At 38.3% G+C, this 21,594-nt stretch overlaps 1 protein-coding gene across 1 annotated transcript in view; it reads right to left on the bottom strand.

The window, feature by feature from the left end:
- Window positions 1-1,408: 1,408 nt before the first annotated feature.
- gmds (GDP-mannose 4,6-dehydratase) overlaps window positions 1,409-21,594 on the bottom strand; it is a 625,969-nt gene continuing 605,783 nt past the window's right edge. The window contains exons 10-11 of the mRNA XM_048547800.2: window positions 2,312-2,380; window positions 1,409-1,862 (exon numbers count right to left, since the gene is read on the bottom strand). Coding sequence (XP_048403757.1) covers window positions 1,800-1,862; window positions 2,312-2,380 — 132 coding nt within the window. The 3' untranslated portion in view covers window positions 1,409-1,799. The remainder of the gene's footprint in view (window positions 1,863-2,311; window positions 2,381-21,594) is intronic.

The raw sequence follows: 21,594 nt of genomic DNA, 5'->3' as shown, positions 1-21,594 counted from the left end.
CACCAAATCAACCGAAACTCCTGCGCAAACTACTCGAGAAAAGAAAACGCGTGGTGCATTTTCGATACATCAAAAACAATGCCCCAGTCGCCGCCAATAATTTGTAGAATTTTCACTGGCCGCAGTGCGGTTGGATGCCAGTAAAATGGACCTGCCACTTGTTTCCACTAACTTAAAACAAGTTTGGGGTTTAAGATGGGGTAACGTCAATGGAAATGCGTGTACACTGTTTATTTTGGAGACACCTTCTGCCTCATTATAGTAAAATGCTATTGAATGTCATTCTTCTTAACAACCGACGAGTACAACATGTTCCCACTGCATCAGCCGGAACTCTATTCTTTCATTCAAATCATTGCAACACTCGCCCCTGTAATTCTTCCAATCCCCAATGGCTAAAGTGAATTTGTAACTATTGCCTGTGCAGACCGTTCGCAAGCGAAATAACTGAAATCTTTCTTCATCCAGGAGACAGACTAAAACGCGTCTCATAGCTAGCGCCCTAGTATACACACATTCCTCACAACTTAGTTTGTGAACCCCGCATTGACTCCGTTCACTGTCATTAATCTGTGAAACATATAATACCCCTAAATGCTTTTAGAAAGTCGACCAGACTATCATTAAATATGAAGATACCTTGTTCTGCAAGTTCAGACTGACAGAGTGGGCGACAGAAATGTACTTGCGGTGGTTTCTGCGGATGGAGTGCTTTTTGTGCGTGTATTTTTCGGGGGGGGGGGGTTGATTTCCGGACTCAGGATAAACTGCAAGATTCAATGGATAACGTACAACTTCACATACTCAGAGAAGAGAGTAATTGAAATGCAACGAAAAAGTTTTTCTCCCCTGAAAGATGAACGTCTGAAAGCAAACACTTGCAAATTATCTTACCTTAAATGTTTAAATGTGTATTAGGAGGCGGTTTGCGAGTATATTAAGAAAAAAATTACCAACATTCCCCTCAAGTCAGGCTGGGGTCTAATTATAGAAGAAGGAGCGGAACGACAAGAGCCCCTGTCTGCACGTTAAACGGTCAGAAATACAGAGAGATCCTTCAAAACTAGACTGCACCCCCTAACCTGAAACTGTTCCCACTTACGTCCAAATGAATTTCGTCAGAGTTTCCAGGCACTTTTGTCTCTGTCTTGAACAAGCTGGGAAAAACTAAGCCCGCTCTGTTGATTGGAAGCGCGGGTTCTGCACTCTACACTATGTGCGAGCGCTTCTCTTTAAAGTCAGATGACGATAACAGAGGTGCAAGGGCTACTGTTTGAAATTACGAGGGAAAAAGCAAACCCTATTGTGTGTGTGTAAAAAACAAGTCACCATACCTACCGCAGAGAAACGGATGATTACTTAATATAAGACACAGGCACACATAACTCAAAAGAAAAAAAAATCCTCGAACTGTTAAAACCCCGCACCTACGTGTTTTAATAGGCAGAATTACTTTCAGTAACACGTCAGGTTTAAGACAGAACCTTATTCAAAGACAGAAACGTACAAAACCGTTGTCCCTCTCCCGTCTACAATATGAAAGGCAGTTTTAAAAAATCACTTCCATTATTGAACATTATTCCCATCAGCTAGTCCCACATCACCAATCATTTATGTCGTTTGAGTTGTCTTGTAAGATCACATCATTTAATACCCTTTGTTTTTAAAAGCATCGTTTTTTTTATGTGAATCATGTTCCCTTGGTCCTTTGTGGATTTCTCCTTTTTCATTACTGCATTGCACCCACTGTTTCATGAAGAAATCTTGCGGCTCTGGCGTGTGTGGAATGGTATCCGGCCTCAAGCGTTTGGATTATTCTTCATCAGCTCAATATCAGCCTCTACCATCTCCCTGACCAGTTCCTGCACACAAGCACAGCAGCATCAGCTCAGCCACCGAATCACCCGCATTAGAAAGACACAGTGAGCTAACATTGGGAAGTGCGTGAACCTCACACACCCAAACAGTGAAAAAAAAACGCGAAAACTTTAACAGTGGCGAGAGAAAGTGAGAGAAATAAGCAGAATGTACTACTTTAACTCAAAAGTACAGATCCACAGCGTTTATTTGTTTCTGTCACGGGGTTTAGGGGAGAGGGTTCAATTAAATCAGTCGTTAAGTCGTTGTAATACAAAATTTCACAGCGAGGTACGGGGCCTGTCTGGGGTGTTCGGACACCAACAAATGGATTCAAAGAAAAACACAATCGAGCTATTGGGGTGCAGGAAAATTGAGAACTTTCAAATTCACTTCCTCAATATTTGCAACACCCTCGCCTCACACCCCCACCCCTCAAATAAAAGCCACTTACGTCAAATGCAACTTTTGGCTTCCATCCCAATTTCTGCAGCGCTTTGCTGCTGTCTCCTTGCAGAAAATCCTGGAGAAAGATGAATCACAGGGTCAACGTCAAACGACACTACACTACTGTGTTTAACAGTGTTTGCATTTTTATAGATTATTACCGCTCCTTTAGCTAAAACCTCCACAAGGCGCTCGGGTAATCGAGCCCCGCGGCAGCGAAGAGTCTCTCTGGGATGTGGCAGGTTTAAGGTCAGGGGTAAGGTTGGGGTCGAGCTGCTGACAGGTACCACCCTGACTGAGTTCCCGCTGGCGTTCAAACTGACGGAGACGGTCGAATTTGTCGCCTTTATTTGGCCGAAGAGGTTAAGGCGCCCGAAAGACTGTTTATTAAATTAGATCATCCCTCTTTCTCCCCGGCACTGAATAGAATTGCTGCTACCTTAAACACCGCTTGGCAGTTCATTGGTGTTCTCAATTTCAGAGACCGTCTCGGTTACTTGCTCCCTAATATTCGAGACTGAATTAAATAAAACTGTTTGACAATTCAAATCTGCGAAAAAGTGCGCTATACCACTTTTTCCAAAACAAAAACAAAATTATACAGCGCCAACAATAACTTTATTTTTAACACCCCCCTTTTTAAAAGAACTGAACCATGCATTTCCAACCGACTTATTCCCACACTCAAGCTTCACATTTACTGTCTTTCACTCAGCGCTAACCTTGAACTTGCCCGAAAAAAAATCCCCAACGGATTCTGTTGTATTTATACCAATAAACAAGGTAGCTACAGAATACTGGACGCATTTAATTAAAATTACGTCTGTGTTTTCCTTTCAAGTTGAATTTGATGTTTTAACTAAATAATACACTCTTAATTCGGGCCACAATAATACTGGAGGTTAAAAGGGCTCTTCAAAAATGTCAACTGATTTTCACCGCTGGGTTCTTAGTCCTGTATTAACCAAAGGCGCCACTATTTGCAAAACGTGGTGTATTTTTTGAACAAATGTATTCAGAGACAAAAAACATCGAAGGACAATTAAATCAAATCCGGCAAATTTCTCGGCTCCTGATCTGATTTCTTAACACTTTCGTTCCTTCTTTTTCATCCGGTATCGATTCACTTCTCCACCAAATTCTTTTACAACATTTCCCCTAGGCTGCCTCACATCAGAATCAGCATTAGCTGGTTGTTGTTGGCAGGAAAATCCAATGGAACATTACATTCATGTTAAACACTGTTTATCATTGAGACAACTAATTCCAAACAGCACAATAACCAATAACTTGGCAAGTCCATGCTTAACTGAACTCATCTGTTATTCAAGTCCAAAGCACATGATTACTTTGGCATGTTTCTGACAGGTTGTCTTGGCTTCAGTTTTCAGTTTATGAAAGGGTCACCAGAGTATCAATGAATTATACTTAGTTCTCACATACAAAAAGACAATGGTATATTGTACCTCACCTCAAAAAGGATACAATACAAAGAGGAAGAAGTGATGCTTCTTTTTTGGTTATTCAGCCTTAGGCCCTACTTCAATTCTGGCTGAACGGAGTCAGATTCTTTTTTGTTTTATTTATTAAGGAAATGAATGAGGATAGTCAAGAAAGTGGAGTTGGAGATACCAAATTGGCCATGATCTCAACAAATGGCAAGTGTACTCAGTGGGTGAAACAGCCTACATATGCTCCTAAGTCTTCTGATCTTATACTTCATGATACTGAACATGAGAGTGGATGTACTAGACTTGGGATCAATACCGTGCTGAATAACTAGATAATCAGCAATCATGAAGACTCATCGTATAAACTACTCTGTAGAAGAGTAGTTATGTACTTGAAATGTTAACTGTTTTTCTCTCCACAGATGCTCAGGACCTAGAGAGTTTCTCCAGCACTTTGTTTATATTTCAGATTCCCAAGCACAACACTGCTTTTATTTGCATTAATTTGGTTTTATTCCCTTGAGTATAGAAGATTGGAGGGGCTGTTGATCTAATGAGGTTTGAAATTATCAAGATATCAACTGTGGCTCAGTGAGGAGTTTTTTGGCATTTGAGGCACAAGGTTGAGAGTTCAAGTCCCACTCTGGAGATTCAAACACAAATATCTTGGCTGACACTTTAATAATGAGGGAGTGATCTACATTCTTTTTTGGTGCTTGGTTAAACCAGGGTTCTGTTTGCCCTCACAGGTGGATGCAAGCTCTGGCAGCACCATTTTGAAAAACACTAGGGTATTTATCCTTGATAATAAAGTGTGAGGCTGGATGAACACAGCAGGCCAAGCAGCATCTCAGGAGCACAAAAGCTGACATTTCGGGCCTAGACACTTCATCAGAGAGCCAGGGTATTTATCCTTTCTGTCCCTGGTAATAATTATCCCACAGTCATCACAAAGACAAATTATCTGGCTATTATCACACATTTGTATGATCTTGCCATGCACACACAATCTGTTGCATTTTCTAGACTATTACAGTGACTTCACTTCACTAGCAGAGCCCTGGACATCAGAGGTTATGAAAGGCACTATATAAATGCAAGTCTTTGTTTTAAGATAGTATAGGCACAGAACACTTTTCTCTATCGGAGCGATGCAACAACCGGAGATCATAATCTTAAAATTAGAGCTATGTCATACTATAGTGAAATCAAAAAGCAAAGAACCTTCATGCAAAGAGTGGTGGGTATCTGAAACTCACTTGCTCAAGGCACAGTTAATGTTAAGACAATTGAAAATTTTAAGCCTGGAAAGCAATACATTTTTCTTAAGTCAGGATATTAGTGAATACAGATAAAGAGTGAGTAATTGCTCAGGCACAGATTAGCCATTACATATATTGTAACAGATTCAAGGTACTGAATGAAGGGCATTTGAACCCATTATCTTCATCAGGGCCTTATTTAACATTAAATGTTATGATGGCAATGAAGACACGAGAACAATGTTTCAAAGCATTGACAAAATTATATTTTAAAAGACAATAGCCCCGTAATTGTCCAGATACCTGTTAACTAATTCAGCTGTAGTTAATGTTGTATAATTGGTTATTCTTGTAGTGTTTCCAACTGTGGGAGCTGTTTAATACAGGGTGATGTGACATATATTAGGATACATCTATAGTCATTCAAAGCATTATTCTACAATGTTAAAATAATTGGCAACTGAAATATATTATGTTCTTCTTCTATTGCCATGAAAGTTGATTGCTTTTTCTTCACTGAACAAATTAGCTTATTTGGAACCCATTCCTGTGCTCTTTTAGAAGTAGAGATGTGTATTTGTCAAATAACATGCTCCTTTAATTATCTTAATTGAAAACCAAATGTGTGACAGCACAATCATCTCAGTGATCATCCCTTTTAGTTGACCATTTTCAAGAAGTCTGTTTAGCTGTAGAGAGCAAGATAATAATATTTCCTATCTTTTCTAGTGTAAGGAATCACATACATGGAGTGTGAAAAAGCCCACAGAAGAAATCACTTTTGCCAAAAGCAGCTGCACAACCTAGAAGAAATGGGATTGTGATTTTTACTGCCCAATTACAAGACCACATTTAATTCTGATGCAATGTTAATTTTTCTGGTTAAGTCTGCATGCATTCAGACTCCTTCTGTAGGAGATATGTATGCATTTTAAAATCACTCGATAAAAATCTTAACTTCTATTTACAATTTCACAAAAATTTCAGCACAAAAGCAGGAAGATGACAAAGTAACTTTTGGTGACATATTTTAATTATTGATTCTGAAGTGATCTGTTAATTTTTGTAAAGCATTTCCAAAAGGACAGTTGTGTATGAATTGTAAGGAAGCAGAAATTTGTTTTAAGGTCCTCCACCTGTTGCCATGTGCTTGGGATTACTTACTCAGAATCAGGCACTGTTGGGAAATGCATTTAATCCAACCACTTAAATTGGAGAATAAGCACAGAAACAGGGAAGGCAGTGGAGTGAGAAAAGATTTTTTCGCTTAAGATCTTATCAAAGCACCAAATATCTCCAAGTTCTTTGGACTGTGATTTTATATCTGGCTAAGTACAACTGCTCCACAGTGCATTTGGTAGTTCCACACACAGACTGGCTGCCTTTTCAGAACACTGGACTCTGACGAAGAAGCACTTTGTTTGAAACTTTGGTTAAAATGCACAGTAACTAAATTTTCTAAAGGCTAAGTGCTTATTTAAGTACCCTTTTTTAAACTTAAGTACATGAAACAGTGTACTAACCTCACTTTCACCACAAATCATTCTACTACCCATAGTCCCAACTCACTCCTTTATTTCTAAATTGTTTTTTAATTTCTTAACAGAGTGTTGTCATATATTTCCTTCACTATATACAGTTTACCTCCTGCAGTGTGTCAGAACAATTTGTAGATTTTTCTGGTCAGTGGCATTTAGGTGGTACCTCTGCAGCTGCCTGTCGCCTCAACAGCTTGTGAAGATGTAGCCAGAATTCCAAATTTTACATCACTTTGAAAAATTAGATCTTGTAATTATGAAACTATGAAAACAAGCTCATCTATTAATTAATTCCTTAAAAATAGAATTGCCAAAAATATCATTCTACAATTTAAAAAATTTTTGTTCACTTATTGGATTCCGCAAGTTTAATGATGTCCGAATCATATTTATATGTATTTTAATTTGAATTTTCCATTAATTAAAAATTAGCAATGCAGCTAATATAATAAATGGAACTGAGCTAATACTAAATCAGCAAATAATTTAAACACCTACAATTGAAAGCTGGACATTGTCCTTTTATTTAAGCAGTACTTGTTGACATAGTTAGGGAAAAAGGAGTTATTGATCTTGATAGTATGAGAGCGCAAAATTAACACAAAAAGAGATGCAGGTTTTGATTGCATAGTAGAAAGACAGTGGAGCTTATCACTGGTATCACTGTTGTCCTCTACTGGTAGTAATCCATGACAACTTTACATACAGTTGAAAAAAAATGGTTGTAAAGGGCTCTGGGACATCTTGAAATGCTTTATAAATGCAAATCTTGGTGCAGCCAGCATAGCAAAAATTCAATAAACTTGTTGTCATGATTGCGATTACTTAAACTGTTGAAACTGGCAGAAAACCAGCCATGCTCTGGGATAAGTAAAAACAAAAGTGCTGGAGAACATCAGCAGGCCTGGCAATATCCATGAAGAGAGAAACAGAATTATCATTTTGAGTCCATATGTCTCCTCATCAGAACTGTAGTAGTTCTGGAGTTCTGAGTTCGAAAGAAAAATCATTCTAGACTTGAAACATTAATTCTGGTTCTCCTTCTACCAATACTGCCAGATATGCTGGGTTTCCCCGTCACTTGCTATTTTTATTTCAGATTTCTAACGTTTGCAGCATTTTTCTTTTATATGCTCTGGGACAAACTGTTCCAAGGTTTTACTTTTAGCAGTCTGATGGTGAGCAAATGCTACATTTTTATAAGGTTGGCCATATTTAATGTACTTATTTTGAATAGCAAAATATTGGGAATCAGTGAACTCTAGAGCATCCTGCCCTATAATAACAATGGTTTTCTACTGCTAGCCAGGATTCCTGATTTTAGAAATGACTGAAAAGTAAGTTTGCAGTGTGAAGGCCAAGAATGCATATTGGAAAAATGGGCAGCACTAAACAGGTTGCTGGAAAAATTCATCCCAAAAGATTAATTCAAGAGTGCACCAGGTTTTAATTTCAGCTACCTCATAACACAAGCTTGGTAATTATTCCAGGCGAGATAACGTTAAATCTCTTCTATACTTAAAGTATTTTTTTTCTGTGGTACATGTTGAAGAAGTAAGTGCATTACATGCAGCCCGCAATGGTGAATGAGTGAGAACACTGCCTAAGCACCAGAGAATTGTAACAACTCAGTCCTGGAAATCCACAATTTACTTTTGGCTTTAGGCAAATTTTTATTAAAACCAAATTTGGATCTGTACATACTGGTTCAATACTGATTCAATACCACTACCATTTTTGATACGTGTGTAAAATTATATTCGTTGCACTCTAACTGGAGACATGATTACGTGTTCTTAAATGCATGCAAGTAACTTCCACTTAATATAAAATTGCCAATATGTGAATTTATAAAGGAGCAGATGGAGTATAAAGGCATTTTTATCAGTACAAAACTAAATTGTATTCCTTGTATTGGCTCAGTAGATTTGCATAAAGCATGAGTCATGTTGAATAGGCATAACCTGTAGCTATGTTGATCACAAACGGATTCATGGTAAGGATGCTTCTAATTAAATTCAGTGCTCCCATTTTAACTAGCAAGAAACTAACGCTCCTGATTCTTACTGCCAGTTATTGAACTTACAAACAGTGAGCACATGAGAACATCAAACAAGCACATCCATTGTGATGCTCTATGTGGTCAGGTAACTAGCTTACATTCACACATGCATTAAGATCACTTGGGAAATGTGCAAGAAGGTGGTCATTGCCTGTGGAACTATAACCCTAAGATACATTCTATCTGCTATTCCTGAAGTCATAATATTTCAACTGGCGACAGCTTCAGAGCATGTAGAAATTAATCATTTAATAAACCACAATTAATCGATGACAACTCTGTCTGGTGCTATCATTTCAGCATATGAACTCAAAAGATGATGTTGCTGTTTGCATTTGCTTGAATACTCCAAACATGTAATGCATTAATGTGTGCTGAGAAAACTCATTTAATTTATAAAAGTGTGCAACAATGAATATTATGCATCACAAATCTCTAAGACCTTTGAAAAATACCTAGACCGTGACTATTTATTATTTCAGATGCAATTATTTCCACAGGGAACAATAATAAATCACAAGAGAAAATAATTATGCAAATATTACACAAATTGCAATGTAGATACCCAGTGAAATATCTGAAATAATGGACAGTCTTTTAAACGTATAAAGATATCAGTAACATTTCTGATATATAAATATTTAAGATGACAAAGCATACAATATCACAAATTTTAACTTTACAACTGCATAGCAACAGTGTCACAATGTCACATCAAGATGGGACAACCTCTCCCCACAATATATTGTCGACCTCTGGTAGCTGGTTCAAGAGTTACCAATTAATTTTCTTGTAAAGTTTCCTCTGCCTACCCCTCAGCCTTGACTATTGCAGAGCAGAGGTGGACTGCGCGAGAGGACCCCAAAAAGATAGAAACAAAAAGACAAAGAGGATTTTTAAGCATGTTTATTTAGTTAACGCTATCAAGAACCATTCACAAATTATGGAGCTGGATGAACACAGGAGGCCAAGCAGCATCTTAGGAGAACAAAAGCTGACGTTTCGGGCCTAGACCCTGATGAAGGATTCTCCAGCATCTACAGTTCCCATTATGTCTGTTCACAAATTATATTCTACATTAAAGTAACAATTTCAAACTTTGAATTGACAGTTTATATATTTTGATAAAATTAATGAAAAGCTGCAAGATTTTTTGTGTTACACTACAGCTTAATACTCAGATTAAGCTCATCAAAAATGCATGTGGAATATATGATGACATTTGCTCTGATCTGTTTTCTCACTAGTTACAGCCTGTGGCAGTGATTTCAATATTAAAAGAGCAGCTGTATGCAAAACAGTTTCGGTCTTTTTGATGTTGATTCAAAACTGTTAAAATAATTTAAATTCCCAGGAATGCTCACATCAACTTCTAAATTTAAAAATGATAAAATATTGCAGATGATTGTCACTAAGTCATGGAGATGTAGAGATGTACAGCGTGGAAACAGACCCTTTGGTCCAACTCGTTCATGCTAACCAAGTATCCTAAATTAATACAGTCCGATTACCAGCATTTGGCCCATATCCCTCTAAACCCTTCTTATTCACATATCTATCCAGATGCCTTTTAAATGTTGTAATGGTACCAGCTTCCACCACTTCCTCTGGCAGCTCATTCCATTCACACACTTTGCTCTGTGTGAAAAAAGTTGCCCTTCGGTCCCTTTTAAATCTTTCCGCTCCCACCTTAAACATTTGCTCTCTAGTTTTGACTCCCCAACCCTGGGAAAAAGACCTCAACTATTCACCTTATCCATGCCCCTCATGATTTCAAATACCTCTAAAAGATCACCCCTCACCCTCTGTTGCTGCAGGGAAAATAGCACCAGCCTATTACAGCCTCTTCCCATAGCTCAAACCCTTCAACCACGGCAATACATCCTTGTAAATCTTTTTCTGAACCCTTTCAAGTTTGGCAACATTTTTCCCAAAGGAAGGAGACCAGAACTGGACATAGTATTCCAAAAGTAGCCTGACCAATGTCCTGTACAGCCACAACATGACATTCTGGCTCCTATACTTAATACACTGACTAATAAAGGCAAGCATACCAAACACCTTCTTCGCTTCCATCTACCTTTGAGTAGATTACTGTTAGCTGTGATCTGGTCATATATTTACATCATAATAGTTGTTCATTAACTTCAAGACTTTGGTGAAGTCATCTTAAATGTTTACACCTAACTTCACAATAATACACCAAGTCTTCAATCTCATTTTATGGAATGGTCATTCACGTGAGAAAAATCTGAAGTAGCAGCAAAATAATTCATTAGCAGTAACAAACCAAAATAGTTGTGTGGGCAGAAAGTCTTGAAAAACAATAATGTACTACAGTAAACAGATAAGGACTGAATACTTCATTTCTGTGACTACTGAAAAGAAATCAATAGCCACAAGGCTGGACTGACTGATCATCAAGGTGTGAGTCAAAATTTACAAACACAAACATACCAGTAATAGGTATTTGCCAAAGGAGTATGACCAAGTTGCAAATTTATATATTAAAAAAAAGTCTCTCTCACTGGTAGTGGTTCAGAAATTCTGTGATAAGAGTCAGAAGTGGCATTTGTGTTTAAATTTCTTCCTTTCATATGGGGGCAGAGTAGTGGAATAAACCAGGCACCAAGGGAATGAAGGAATGCTGGTATGTATTTTTTTTCTGGATTGTGAGAGAAATCTATATCAGCATGGCATGAGTGGGCACGTTCAACACTGTGGGGCCAGGGCTTAAATTCTGCTTTAGAATATTCAAGGTTTTTCTAATATTGGCCCATAAACAGCTCTGAAGAAAATAAAACTCGGCATTTTCTACAAGCCGGTCACAAAACAGTGTGACTCATTTCAGATCAAGGACTAATTTCCTTCCCTCTAGTTTCATAGTTAAGTTTACTTCAGCATTCTTATCTTATCAGTATCATAATCTCACATTTCATCAAGTCTAAACAAGGATCCCACCTCACAGAAAAACTCATTTCACTCTATGCCTTTATGTAAGCACAAACTGACCTAGAAAACAGAGCCTGTTTAATGAGCGAGGGTGATAAGAGATTGGGGGCGGGGGTGGAGGTGTGTGGAAATACACAGTTAACTGTCTGGTCTGCTCAGGAAGTTGCAAATCAGTGGTATTGTCCATCAGGGGGGCTGACAGAATGCCGCCAGTGCCCAAACAATGCTTGAATTCCACTTTGGGGAAATGAAGTCAGTCAGCGCCAGCTTTGACAAGCACACTGACAAAGGAGATAAACCACAAACAGGACAAAACAAGGGATACTGGGATATGGACTTCGAAAGAATGCCAATTACAAAGGAGCCTGTTATGCCAGACAATACTGCTTTTGCTTCATCATATGGAGTAGCTGGAGGAATCCTATTAAATACTGGTTTCATAGTCACATTTTAACTTGGCAACAGATTGTCAGAAGCCATGCAATGAGTACGTACTGATTAAAAGTAAAACTTAGGAGTCTGCTAATGCCGCTCAGAGTGCTCTCTTCACTAAGCTCCACAAAGGAGGAAGTCAAGGCACCAACCTTTCACATTACATCATATAAAAGCCTCATTTATCACCAGCCAACATACATCTAGAAAATCATAACATCCTTTCAGGAAAATCATGTGGAAAATAATCAGATTTACTTCAGCGAAAGCTTTCCGTATCAAGGTCCAACTTCTGACACTGTTACTGTAAACTTGTGCAAGTGTATTTCAACAACCAATCAAGATTAATGGAAAAAGTCCCTCATGGTGTGCTATTAAACTCTACCACTGGTAAAATCTCAATACTAAAGTCAACCATCTCATCAGACAGCCAGAAGGCAATCTTAAATGTAGAAGGAAGTCAGGCCGGAATGAAACATCATCTGTCTGTGGTGTATGCTCATTCAGGATTGACTCTGCTTTAGGATCTCATTAGGTTTAAGCCCCACAGAACAAAAGGTTTCCAAATTTATCAAAGGACCATGTTGAGTTGACTGATCACAACTGCAGCCAATTTAAGGGCACTGGAGATCTTGTGCCTGATTGATACAGAGTAAATTTGACTGGAAGTGCAAATTTGTGAACACCATAGACCCACAGGAGAGCTTACTCATGATGTCCTCTGTAAATTATTAGCCTGGCAACTGTGCCAAGACCGGCTTGAGCAAAAGTGCAACAGTTGGCCTTAACTTCTGCACTTGAAATGTCAATGCCTTTCAGAAACCCTTCTTGGATACACAGAGATAATAAAATTAATCTGATTTAATGACATCTGCCTGCATGTGCTGTGCACACAGATAAAAACTTCCTGTCTTACACACAGTGTAATAGTTGAAGTTACATTGTTTTGTACATTACAAAGGAAAGCAGATGCTGGCAATGAATAGGATACAAGTATTAACAGGCCTGCACTAATACAGGTACATGATACAGGTCAGGGGTCAGGTTTTGTCAGTTCAAGTGCCAGATCCACAAATCATTTCCACCTGTGGATTCCTTCTCCTGTCAAGCAGTAAAACAAGAGATTGTGGCAAAATGCATTCCACAAAACACTAACTGTTCTTTCCTTCAAGCATGGCATATTAAAAGCAAATTACGGCAATGGAAAACAAAAGGACTTTCTCACTAATGGATACTGTAAACTACTTAAGAAATAAAACACATAAAATGTGATCAGAAACTCAAAGAAGGAACTGTTCTGTTGCAGATACTTCATAAAATTCAGACTTGTTAATGATGCAAAGCTCCAAGGAAGTAAATAAATTTAAATCAATTTCATGCCATGATGGGACTTTCTTTATTTTATTACCTTATTAAACTACCTGGAAATAAAAATATGCAGACTTTTGTTATATAGAAAATGATAAATTGAATCTCTGTCTCATTCTGGTCTTCAGTGTTGCTCAGTTACAAAATAGAAATTAGGATGCTTGAAACAACACAGAATACTGCATTAGGGACATAGTAGAAACTACAGATGTTGGAGAATCTGAGATAACAAGGTGTAGAGCTGGATGAACACAGTAAGTCAAGCAGCATCAGAGAAGCAGGAAGGCTGACGTTTCGGGCCTAGACCCTTCTTCAGAAACGGGGGCGGGGAAGGGGATTCTGAAATAAATAGGGAGTTGGGGGGAGGTGGACAGAAGATGGATAGAGGGCATGATAGGTGGAGAGGAGACAGACAGGTCAAAGAGGTGGGGATGGAGCCAGTAAAGGTGAGTGTATGTATTTCAGAACCCCCTTCTCCTCCCCCATTTCTGAAGAGGGGTCTAGGCCCGAAATGTCAGCCTTCCTGCTGCCCTGATGCTGCTTGGCCTGCTGTGTTCATCCAGCTGTACACTTCGTTACCTCAGAATACTGCATTAACTGCATTGCTGCTCAGCTATGCATGATCCTCAAACTACCAACAAAACATTTTCTGTTCTCCCTTTCTCCTGCCCTACTTTTCACTAGTGATAAAAAAAAGTCAGACAGAAGATCAAATTCAAGGATCTTTTGCTCAATAAATTGGCTGCTAAAGGATTCCTCGAGGATGAATTTACCCACCACCCATTAAGTCTTCCCACTCACCTGTGGGAAGAAAGTTACCTCTGGTCATTGCTTGTGCCTGGACTAAGGGCATAGAGAACAACAGAAACTGCACAACTCCCACTAACTTTGTTTGTTGGGCCACCCAGGTACTTGCTGATTATTTTGTACCCTCTGGGCATGTTCTCTCACTCTGGGAATAAATTGGTTTAGTTCAGTATTTTACAGTAGGAAATTGGTCTGATTGAATAGTTGAGATATCCAGCAAAACACTTAGCTCTCTAATATCATGAAATCCTCTTTTAAAAGAAAAGATTAAACTACTAAAATGATCAGGATTCATTTCTTTTTCCTTTTAAAATCACCTTTTCTGCAGATTTTGAAATAAAATGCTTAAAGAGCATAACAAAACCATGTGGTATAATGGTTTGGAAGAACGATTATGTTGAACAACAGAGAAATTATTCTAAGCAATATTTACAGCAAACATGTTACTAATTTGAAATTACGCTGTATGCTATTGATAATAAATGAATGAGGAAATTGCAGGAGCATTAATTATAATTTTTCGAAGCTCTCTGAATTTGTGAATTGTGTTTTGGAATTTGAATATTTGTAAATTTTATTTAACTATTTATGAAGAGAAGGCAGGCGAGATTAGACAGCTGCTGGCCTGTCAGTTTTGCATCATTTGTTGGTGAAATTATTGCAATCTATCATCAGAAATTGAGTTCAGCAATTGGGCAAGTACCAGCCAATCAAGGACAGAAAGTCTAAATTTGTAAATAATAAATCTTATTGTAGCTAAATTTCTAACAGGAGGTCTCTGGGATGATGGATAGGGTAATGTATAGCCGTTGTCTATAAAAATGATTTGATTATTACAGCGATTGTAACAAGGTCAGCCAGGTGGATCTCTCAGAATATGTGCTCTGTGAACGGGGCTGCTAACCTGGTCTAATCAGGGAGCCCTGGCAGACAGATATAAACAGGCGCGAGAGGTCCTGCTCACTTTGAGCTGGCTCTGATGAAGGCAAACCAGCGTCAAGTACTATGCATGTGTAAATAAAGGGGAATTGTTTATGAGAATGATCCCAGGAATGAAAAGCTTAACATATGAGGACTCTGGGTCTGTATTCAATGGAGTTTAGAAGGATGCGGGGCAATCTAATTGAAACTTACAGAATATTGAATGGCCTGGACAGTGTGGATGCTGGGAAGATGTTACCATTGGCAGGAGAGACTAGGACCTGAGGGCACTGCCTTAGGTTAAATGGAAGGCCATTTAAAATGGAGATATGAAGAAACGTCTTCAGCCAGACAGTGCTGAATCTTTTGAATCCACTGCCTCAGAGGGTGGTAAAGGCCAGGTTATTGAGTATATTTAAGACAGAGACAGATAGGTTCTTGACTGTTAAGGGGATCAAAGGTCCAGGGAGAAAGCAGGAGAATGGGGCTGAAAAACTTTTCAGCCATGATTGAATGGCAGAGCAGAAGAAATGGGCCGAATGGCCTAATTTCTGCTCCTATGTCTTACTGGACACTAGCCTCAGTGGAATTATTTCAATAAGGATTCACACAAGATATTTTTACTTAAAATGAAACCATGTAGAATTTGAAGTCACCTTGTGATATATGTTAGTAAATTGCTTGGATGGAAGAACAGAGGGAACAGGGATAGAGGATATACTCTCTGATTGACAGACTAACTAGTGGTGTTCCACAGTTATCTCTAAATGTAATATCAGAACCAACTGGTGGGTCCAAATGGCCTACCCGTGTTCCTGATTTCTGGTATGATAATGTGCTTTGATACTACTGTTAGAGATAGACGAATTGACACTGGAATAAACAAATATACATTGCTTTAATTTCATGGCATAATGAGTTCACTAACTTTTCTGAGCTAACTCTCCCGTGAAATCCTTGTACTTCAATTGAAAGAAACCGCTGGTGTAAAATTGAAGGATATTAAAGATAAATCCTCGAAACCTGATTTATAAACATGCTATGGGCAAGACTTTCTTTCCGGAAGATTCTGAAATCTATTAAAGTCGCAAAGATTGCCAAGGGAATTAAACAAAGTTAGTTGATCATCCATGATGTTAATCCTGGGCAAAAACATTAACAGACTATTAGATTTAATCTACTGTGCTATTCCATCTTTATTTGTACTTTGTATGCTCCTGGTGCCAATTTACATTTTGTAAATTTCTTTCTTCTCCTCTTATATTTGATTTGTAATCTTCCGTTTACTCTTATACTCAATTATCATTCTTTTTTGATCCCTTCTTTTGCTTAAAATATGGTTACTTGTGCAAAATTATATTTAATCTTTTTCATGTGTTTTCTTTTAAATTACGTAATAACATAAAAGCATCAAGCATGATTAAATTCTTCACTAAATCAATTAATATGTTTGTTGTGCTTAGAAAATGCATGGTACAGAAGGGAGTGAATGCGAATATGAATTGAATAAGGACTAAAGAAAAACAAACAGCACTACTGAAGTACGGACAGCAAAAGGATTGAAGTTTGTTAGGAGAAACAGCAGTGACAAAGTCGTTAGGAGGTACAGCAGGGATAGGATGTTCATTATATGAGTAAGGTGAAATCTGACTTCTTGGTTATCAAAGATTCAGAGACGTATACAGCACAGAGGGGACCACTCAGACCATCGTACTTGCCCCAGTTCTTTGAAAGATCTATCCAATTTGTTTCATATTACCCTGCCTTGTCCCAATTGAGACTGGAACCACACAACGAGATAAAGACTGAATGCAATGAGGAGCATATGTTAACTTGGTGATTTGGCACTGGTGGACTACATGGTTCAGGTTTTTCTAAAGGTTTAATTCAAATTAACAATCAGATTCTATCAAACTTTAGAACTGCAACCTAGTTAAAGAGCCTGGCATAACAGAAACAGGGAAGTGGAGTTGAGACCACAACCAGATCAGCCAATGATTTTATTGAATGTTGAAGCATGCTTTTAGGGTAGTCTTGCCTAAGTTCCATGTTCCATGTTCCTATGACACAGATAATGGTAACCAGAATGTGATAGGAAGGGGCAGTGTGTGCACATGTAACAGTGCACCAGCAAATACGCAAGAGTTGGAAAAATGGCCTTAAATTAACAGAGGGAGAAAAAGTCGAGGGAGGTTTATAAATCCAATGATAATATTGATGGAATAGAAAAGTAGAATAGAAAAAGGCAAAGAATTTATTGATAGAAGAAAACTGCAGTGGGATTCTGGACTTCTTGAACACCCCACACTGCACCTCCCAACCTAAAAAGTCAGAGACTAACCAGTGAAGAAAATATCTGCCCTGTAGGAATAACATGCTAAAAGTGGCATTAACAGATGTGGCTTTGAGGAGGTTCTTCCCCTCTGAACCAGGTGGTAATTCAGATTGGTGGTAGCCCAAACAGACCAGCCAGTCCATAAGACCATAAGACATAGGAGTGGAAGTAAGACCATTCAGCCCAGTCGTAGAGCTCAGGGCTGGCAAGCCCACACAAAAGAGAACCATGGGGTGTGGCATGTCAGGAGTCTGGGGAGGCTATTGGGCTTAGAGAAGGTGGGGTTGAAGTATAGGCAAATAGAAGGGCAAAGGAAATCATCTAACAATCACACCCCAATCCTGCCTGACATTTGAAAAATCATTACAAAGTGGCAGGCCCAATTTTGCTGGGATCAATATAGCTTTTAACAAGCTCACTTGACCTTCAATTATTTACTCACACATGGTGGTGCAGCACTGATTTCAGTTACAGCGTACCCTCCGTATTGTGGGTGTGGACGGTGGGGGGATCTCACGGGTGGGTGGCTAGATAGCAACCTAGGCATCAGTCCTATTTTACATGACCGCTTCCAATGGAGGCACATAACATGCAGCAACTCAGTTGGCTGCATGCCTGGACTGCAATGCAGAGTGACCGCAACAGCGTGGATACACTGACTACAGTTAACACAAAGGACTCTTCTTCTCAGCCAGTCCCCTCACTGAGATGTGACAATCCTCAGATTAAACCACTGCCAGTTATTTGTTTCTAATGAGAGATCAGCCCTACAATTATGGTGACTTAACCTCACTTTTTAATATTCAGCTCTATGTTTACAAGGTGAAAAAGGTTGGAAAATAAATTTTTTTCAGGGAACTCAACATTTTGAAAGGACAGACAGAATGTCAAAGGTAATATGGTAGCCCTGATGATAAAGGCTGTTCAAAGTTATGAGCGAGTCAGGATCTTGGCTCAGAAAATAAGGAAATAGAATCAGTCCAAATGAAGATGAGTAACAGAAAGGATCATGAAACACTGATGAGAAAAGTCTATAGGTCCATTGATGGCAGTTAGCTATTGTATGAAACATGAAACAAGAAATTATTGAAGATCATGACAAAGGCAACATAATTAGTAGCAGGTAACATTCTCATCACACGCGTTCCTCGCAATGTCCATTACTAATGAAACAGAATCTAACCACTGCCTCTTGGTATTCAATGACATTTGCCTAATTTCTTGTCTTCCCAGTGCCTGCCTACCATCCTTAAGGCACAAGTCAAGAGTCTGAATGAATACTCTGTTCTTGCCTCAACAAATGAAGTGCCAACAACATGAAAGAGATTCCACACAAACCAAGACAAAGCTATCGACTTGATTAGCTCACAGACTAGTTTCAACATTCAGTTCCTTCACCACCATTTGACAGTAGTAGCAGTATGCCCCACATTGCTCACTGACTCTATTAACTCACCAAGCCTCTTTTGACAGTGTTTTCCAAATCTGTGCCCCGGAGCCACAGCATCAGTCCTTCAATACCACTGGGTCAAAATCCTGGAACTTACTTCCTAATAACTTTGTAGGTGTCCTATACCTCAAAGACTGCATGAATCAAGAAGGCAGCTCATCAACATCTTCTCCAGCCAATTAGGGATGACAAATAAATGTTGGTTTGGCTAGTGATGCCCACATTCAATATAAGTAGAAAGAAAATGTTGTGGGGAGCCTTTAATTTGATTGGAACAATCAAATTGGTAAAAGTGGTCTGGAAGATGAGTTCATAGAATGGTGTGACAATTTCTTGGAGCAGCATGAGTGGAACTAATTGGGGATAAAACTATGTTAGATCTAGTATTGTGCCATGAGGTAGAGTTAATTAATAAAAGTAGTAAAATGACAATAAAAGATCCATTGGGAAATTGTTATCATGATTCAGTTGAATTCCTAATATTGGAATTGATGAATTCTAAACACAAACAAGAATTTTAACAGTTTAAAAAAAGCAAACTGCACAGTAATGAGATGAGCATCTACTAAGGTTGATTGAGTAAATAGACAAAAAAGTAAACAAATAAAATAACTCAAAACATAAAGAAACAATCCAAAACATTCAAAAACAGAAGCTGAATGCAAAAGATCTATCTACGGTTCTTTACGAAGGTCAGGGACAGTATTTAATTAAAAGAAGACACTGTGGTGGAAATAATACTTCTGATGCTCCCTGACTTGTCTGACTGGTACAATGTGAGAATTTGAGAGACTGTCATATCAAGAATTTCCAATGGTTGTGCTCATTTAGTTTGTATAATGCGTAGTGGAGCATTCACATAAAAAAAAGTCCTGAGTGTTATTCTAGTGCCACTGGCTGCTTCTTCCTATGGCATGTGAGTCGGGAGGCATTTTATCAGCTGCTGGCCTTAGTGAATCTGATGATTTAACAGTGGGATTGCTGTTATCACCAGTATCACAATGTGGTGACACCAGGACAGTGTAAAATCAATCGGAATCAATATTAATGAGTTAAATAGTCCTAATGCATGCATTAAACCTGCCTTTTTTAATATTCCTAATTCAGAGTTTCTTTGTCAGCCATAGTTTGGTTCTTTCCAAATTTATTATTGCCCATCCAGGCTTGAGTTCAGTTAAATGTTACCTTTAATTTACACCTTGGTGCACAAAAGCATCCCAGGGTGATTAACTTTGCTTAGCATGCACTGTCAAGAAGAAAATTTCACTGTGGGAAATTGTGGATTTGGAATTCCACCTTGCCACTCTGAGGTGCAGTGTTTTGGAACTGTTAGAACATTGCATCATGCTGCAGAGACTTCGGGTGAGAATAGAAGTGTTCTCAGCTGTGATGTTCTGGAGTCAAATAGCCTGCCGGCACTCAATGTCTAGACTCTTACATACTTGGCTAAGGTACTGGAGGGCAACGGATGTCTATAGAGCCATGCACCAGCAAGAATCAGTGCCTTTAGGAGGAGAGGGAAGAAATGTAGAAGAGGAAAAATATACACATATGGACAGTATTGCAAAAACATTTAGAAAACTGAGGTTTACTTATATCTGTTGGCATTAAGCCATTGACTATATCTGTTGCCACTATGCATTAATGCCACAAATATTGTAACATTCAGACTAAGTTGAAACAGATACGTGAACGGAAATATACATCCATCAAACTAATTGCCCAAGTCTGAAAAAAAAACTGTTAGATTACAAATGTTATTCAAACGTTTGCCTCAAGAATTTTGTGCTATTGTTTTTGGTGTACACTTTTGGCACACTGTGGTAGCCTGCTGTCCAAGGCTGCAATCCTATCATGCTATCATGTTGATTTTCATGATATCTTGTTCCTTAATATTTAGACACTTCATTCCTTAAGCTCTACTTCAAGGTAATAATGCATTCGACTGAAACCTAAAAATAATTAGTTTATCAATTACTTTTCACAAACAGTGTTAATTGTCACTATTAAAGGATTAACATGAAAATTAAAACTGGTTCTTCAGTGCAATTTACTTAAGCTTTCAATCAAGGTGGTTAAAAAATATTTTTGTCAGTTTGTGCTCTCCATCAAGGTGTTAGTGTTAGCATTGGCATCCAGGATCAGAAACTAGCACTCTCATGTCAGATGTAGCAGACATAAAGTTCTGGAACTACAACAGAAGGGTATCACTTACACTGAAAGTTTTATACAGTAGTTTCCATTTTTCTGACACTTTGGCATTCATTTTTTACATTTTTAATTTTAAAAATGTATTTAACCACTCTTCTTTTCAAAACTGTTACCTATTCTTTTTAAAATCCACCGCTTCTCATCATAGTTCCTACTATGTTCTTTCTGATCTCAGCATCAATTTCTGACTGATTATGCCTCTATGAAATGCCTTGGGATATTGGTCTATGTTAAAATGGCATCATAATTATGGGTCATTGTTGCTTCCACCACTGTTTATGGTATGTCCTATCATATATCTGTTGAAGAAAATCTTCTAACCTCCTCATTTTTTTGACAGTGGTTTTATGTTTATTCTTTTTAGCTACGAACCCATTGGCCAGTGAAAATAGTTTGTCCCTATCTATCCTTCAATATTTTAAGGATTTCAGCTGTATCGCTGTTAAATTTATCTGTTCTAGTTCTGCAAAGTACTTACCTAATTTATTTTCATACTGGCAA

This window comes from Stegostoma tigrinum, chromosome 2 (assembly GCF_030684315.1).
Source record: "Stegostoma tigrinum isolate sSteTig4 chromosome 2, sSteTig4.hap1, whole genome shotgun sequence".
Lineage (NCBI taxonomy): Eukaryota > Metazoa > Chordata > Chondrichthyes > Orectolobiformes > Stegostomatidae > Stegostoma > Stegostoma tigrinum.
Note: the sequence above shows the minus strand (reverse complement) of the source record. Positions and strands in the feature narration are given on the sequence as shown.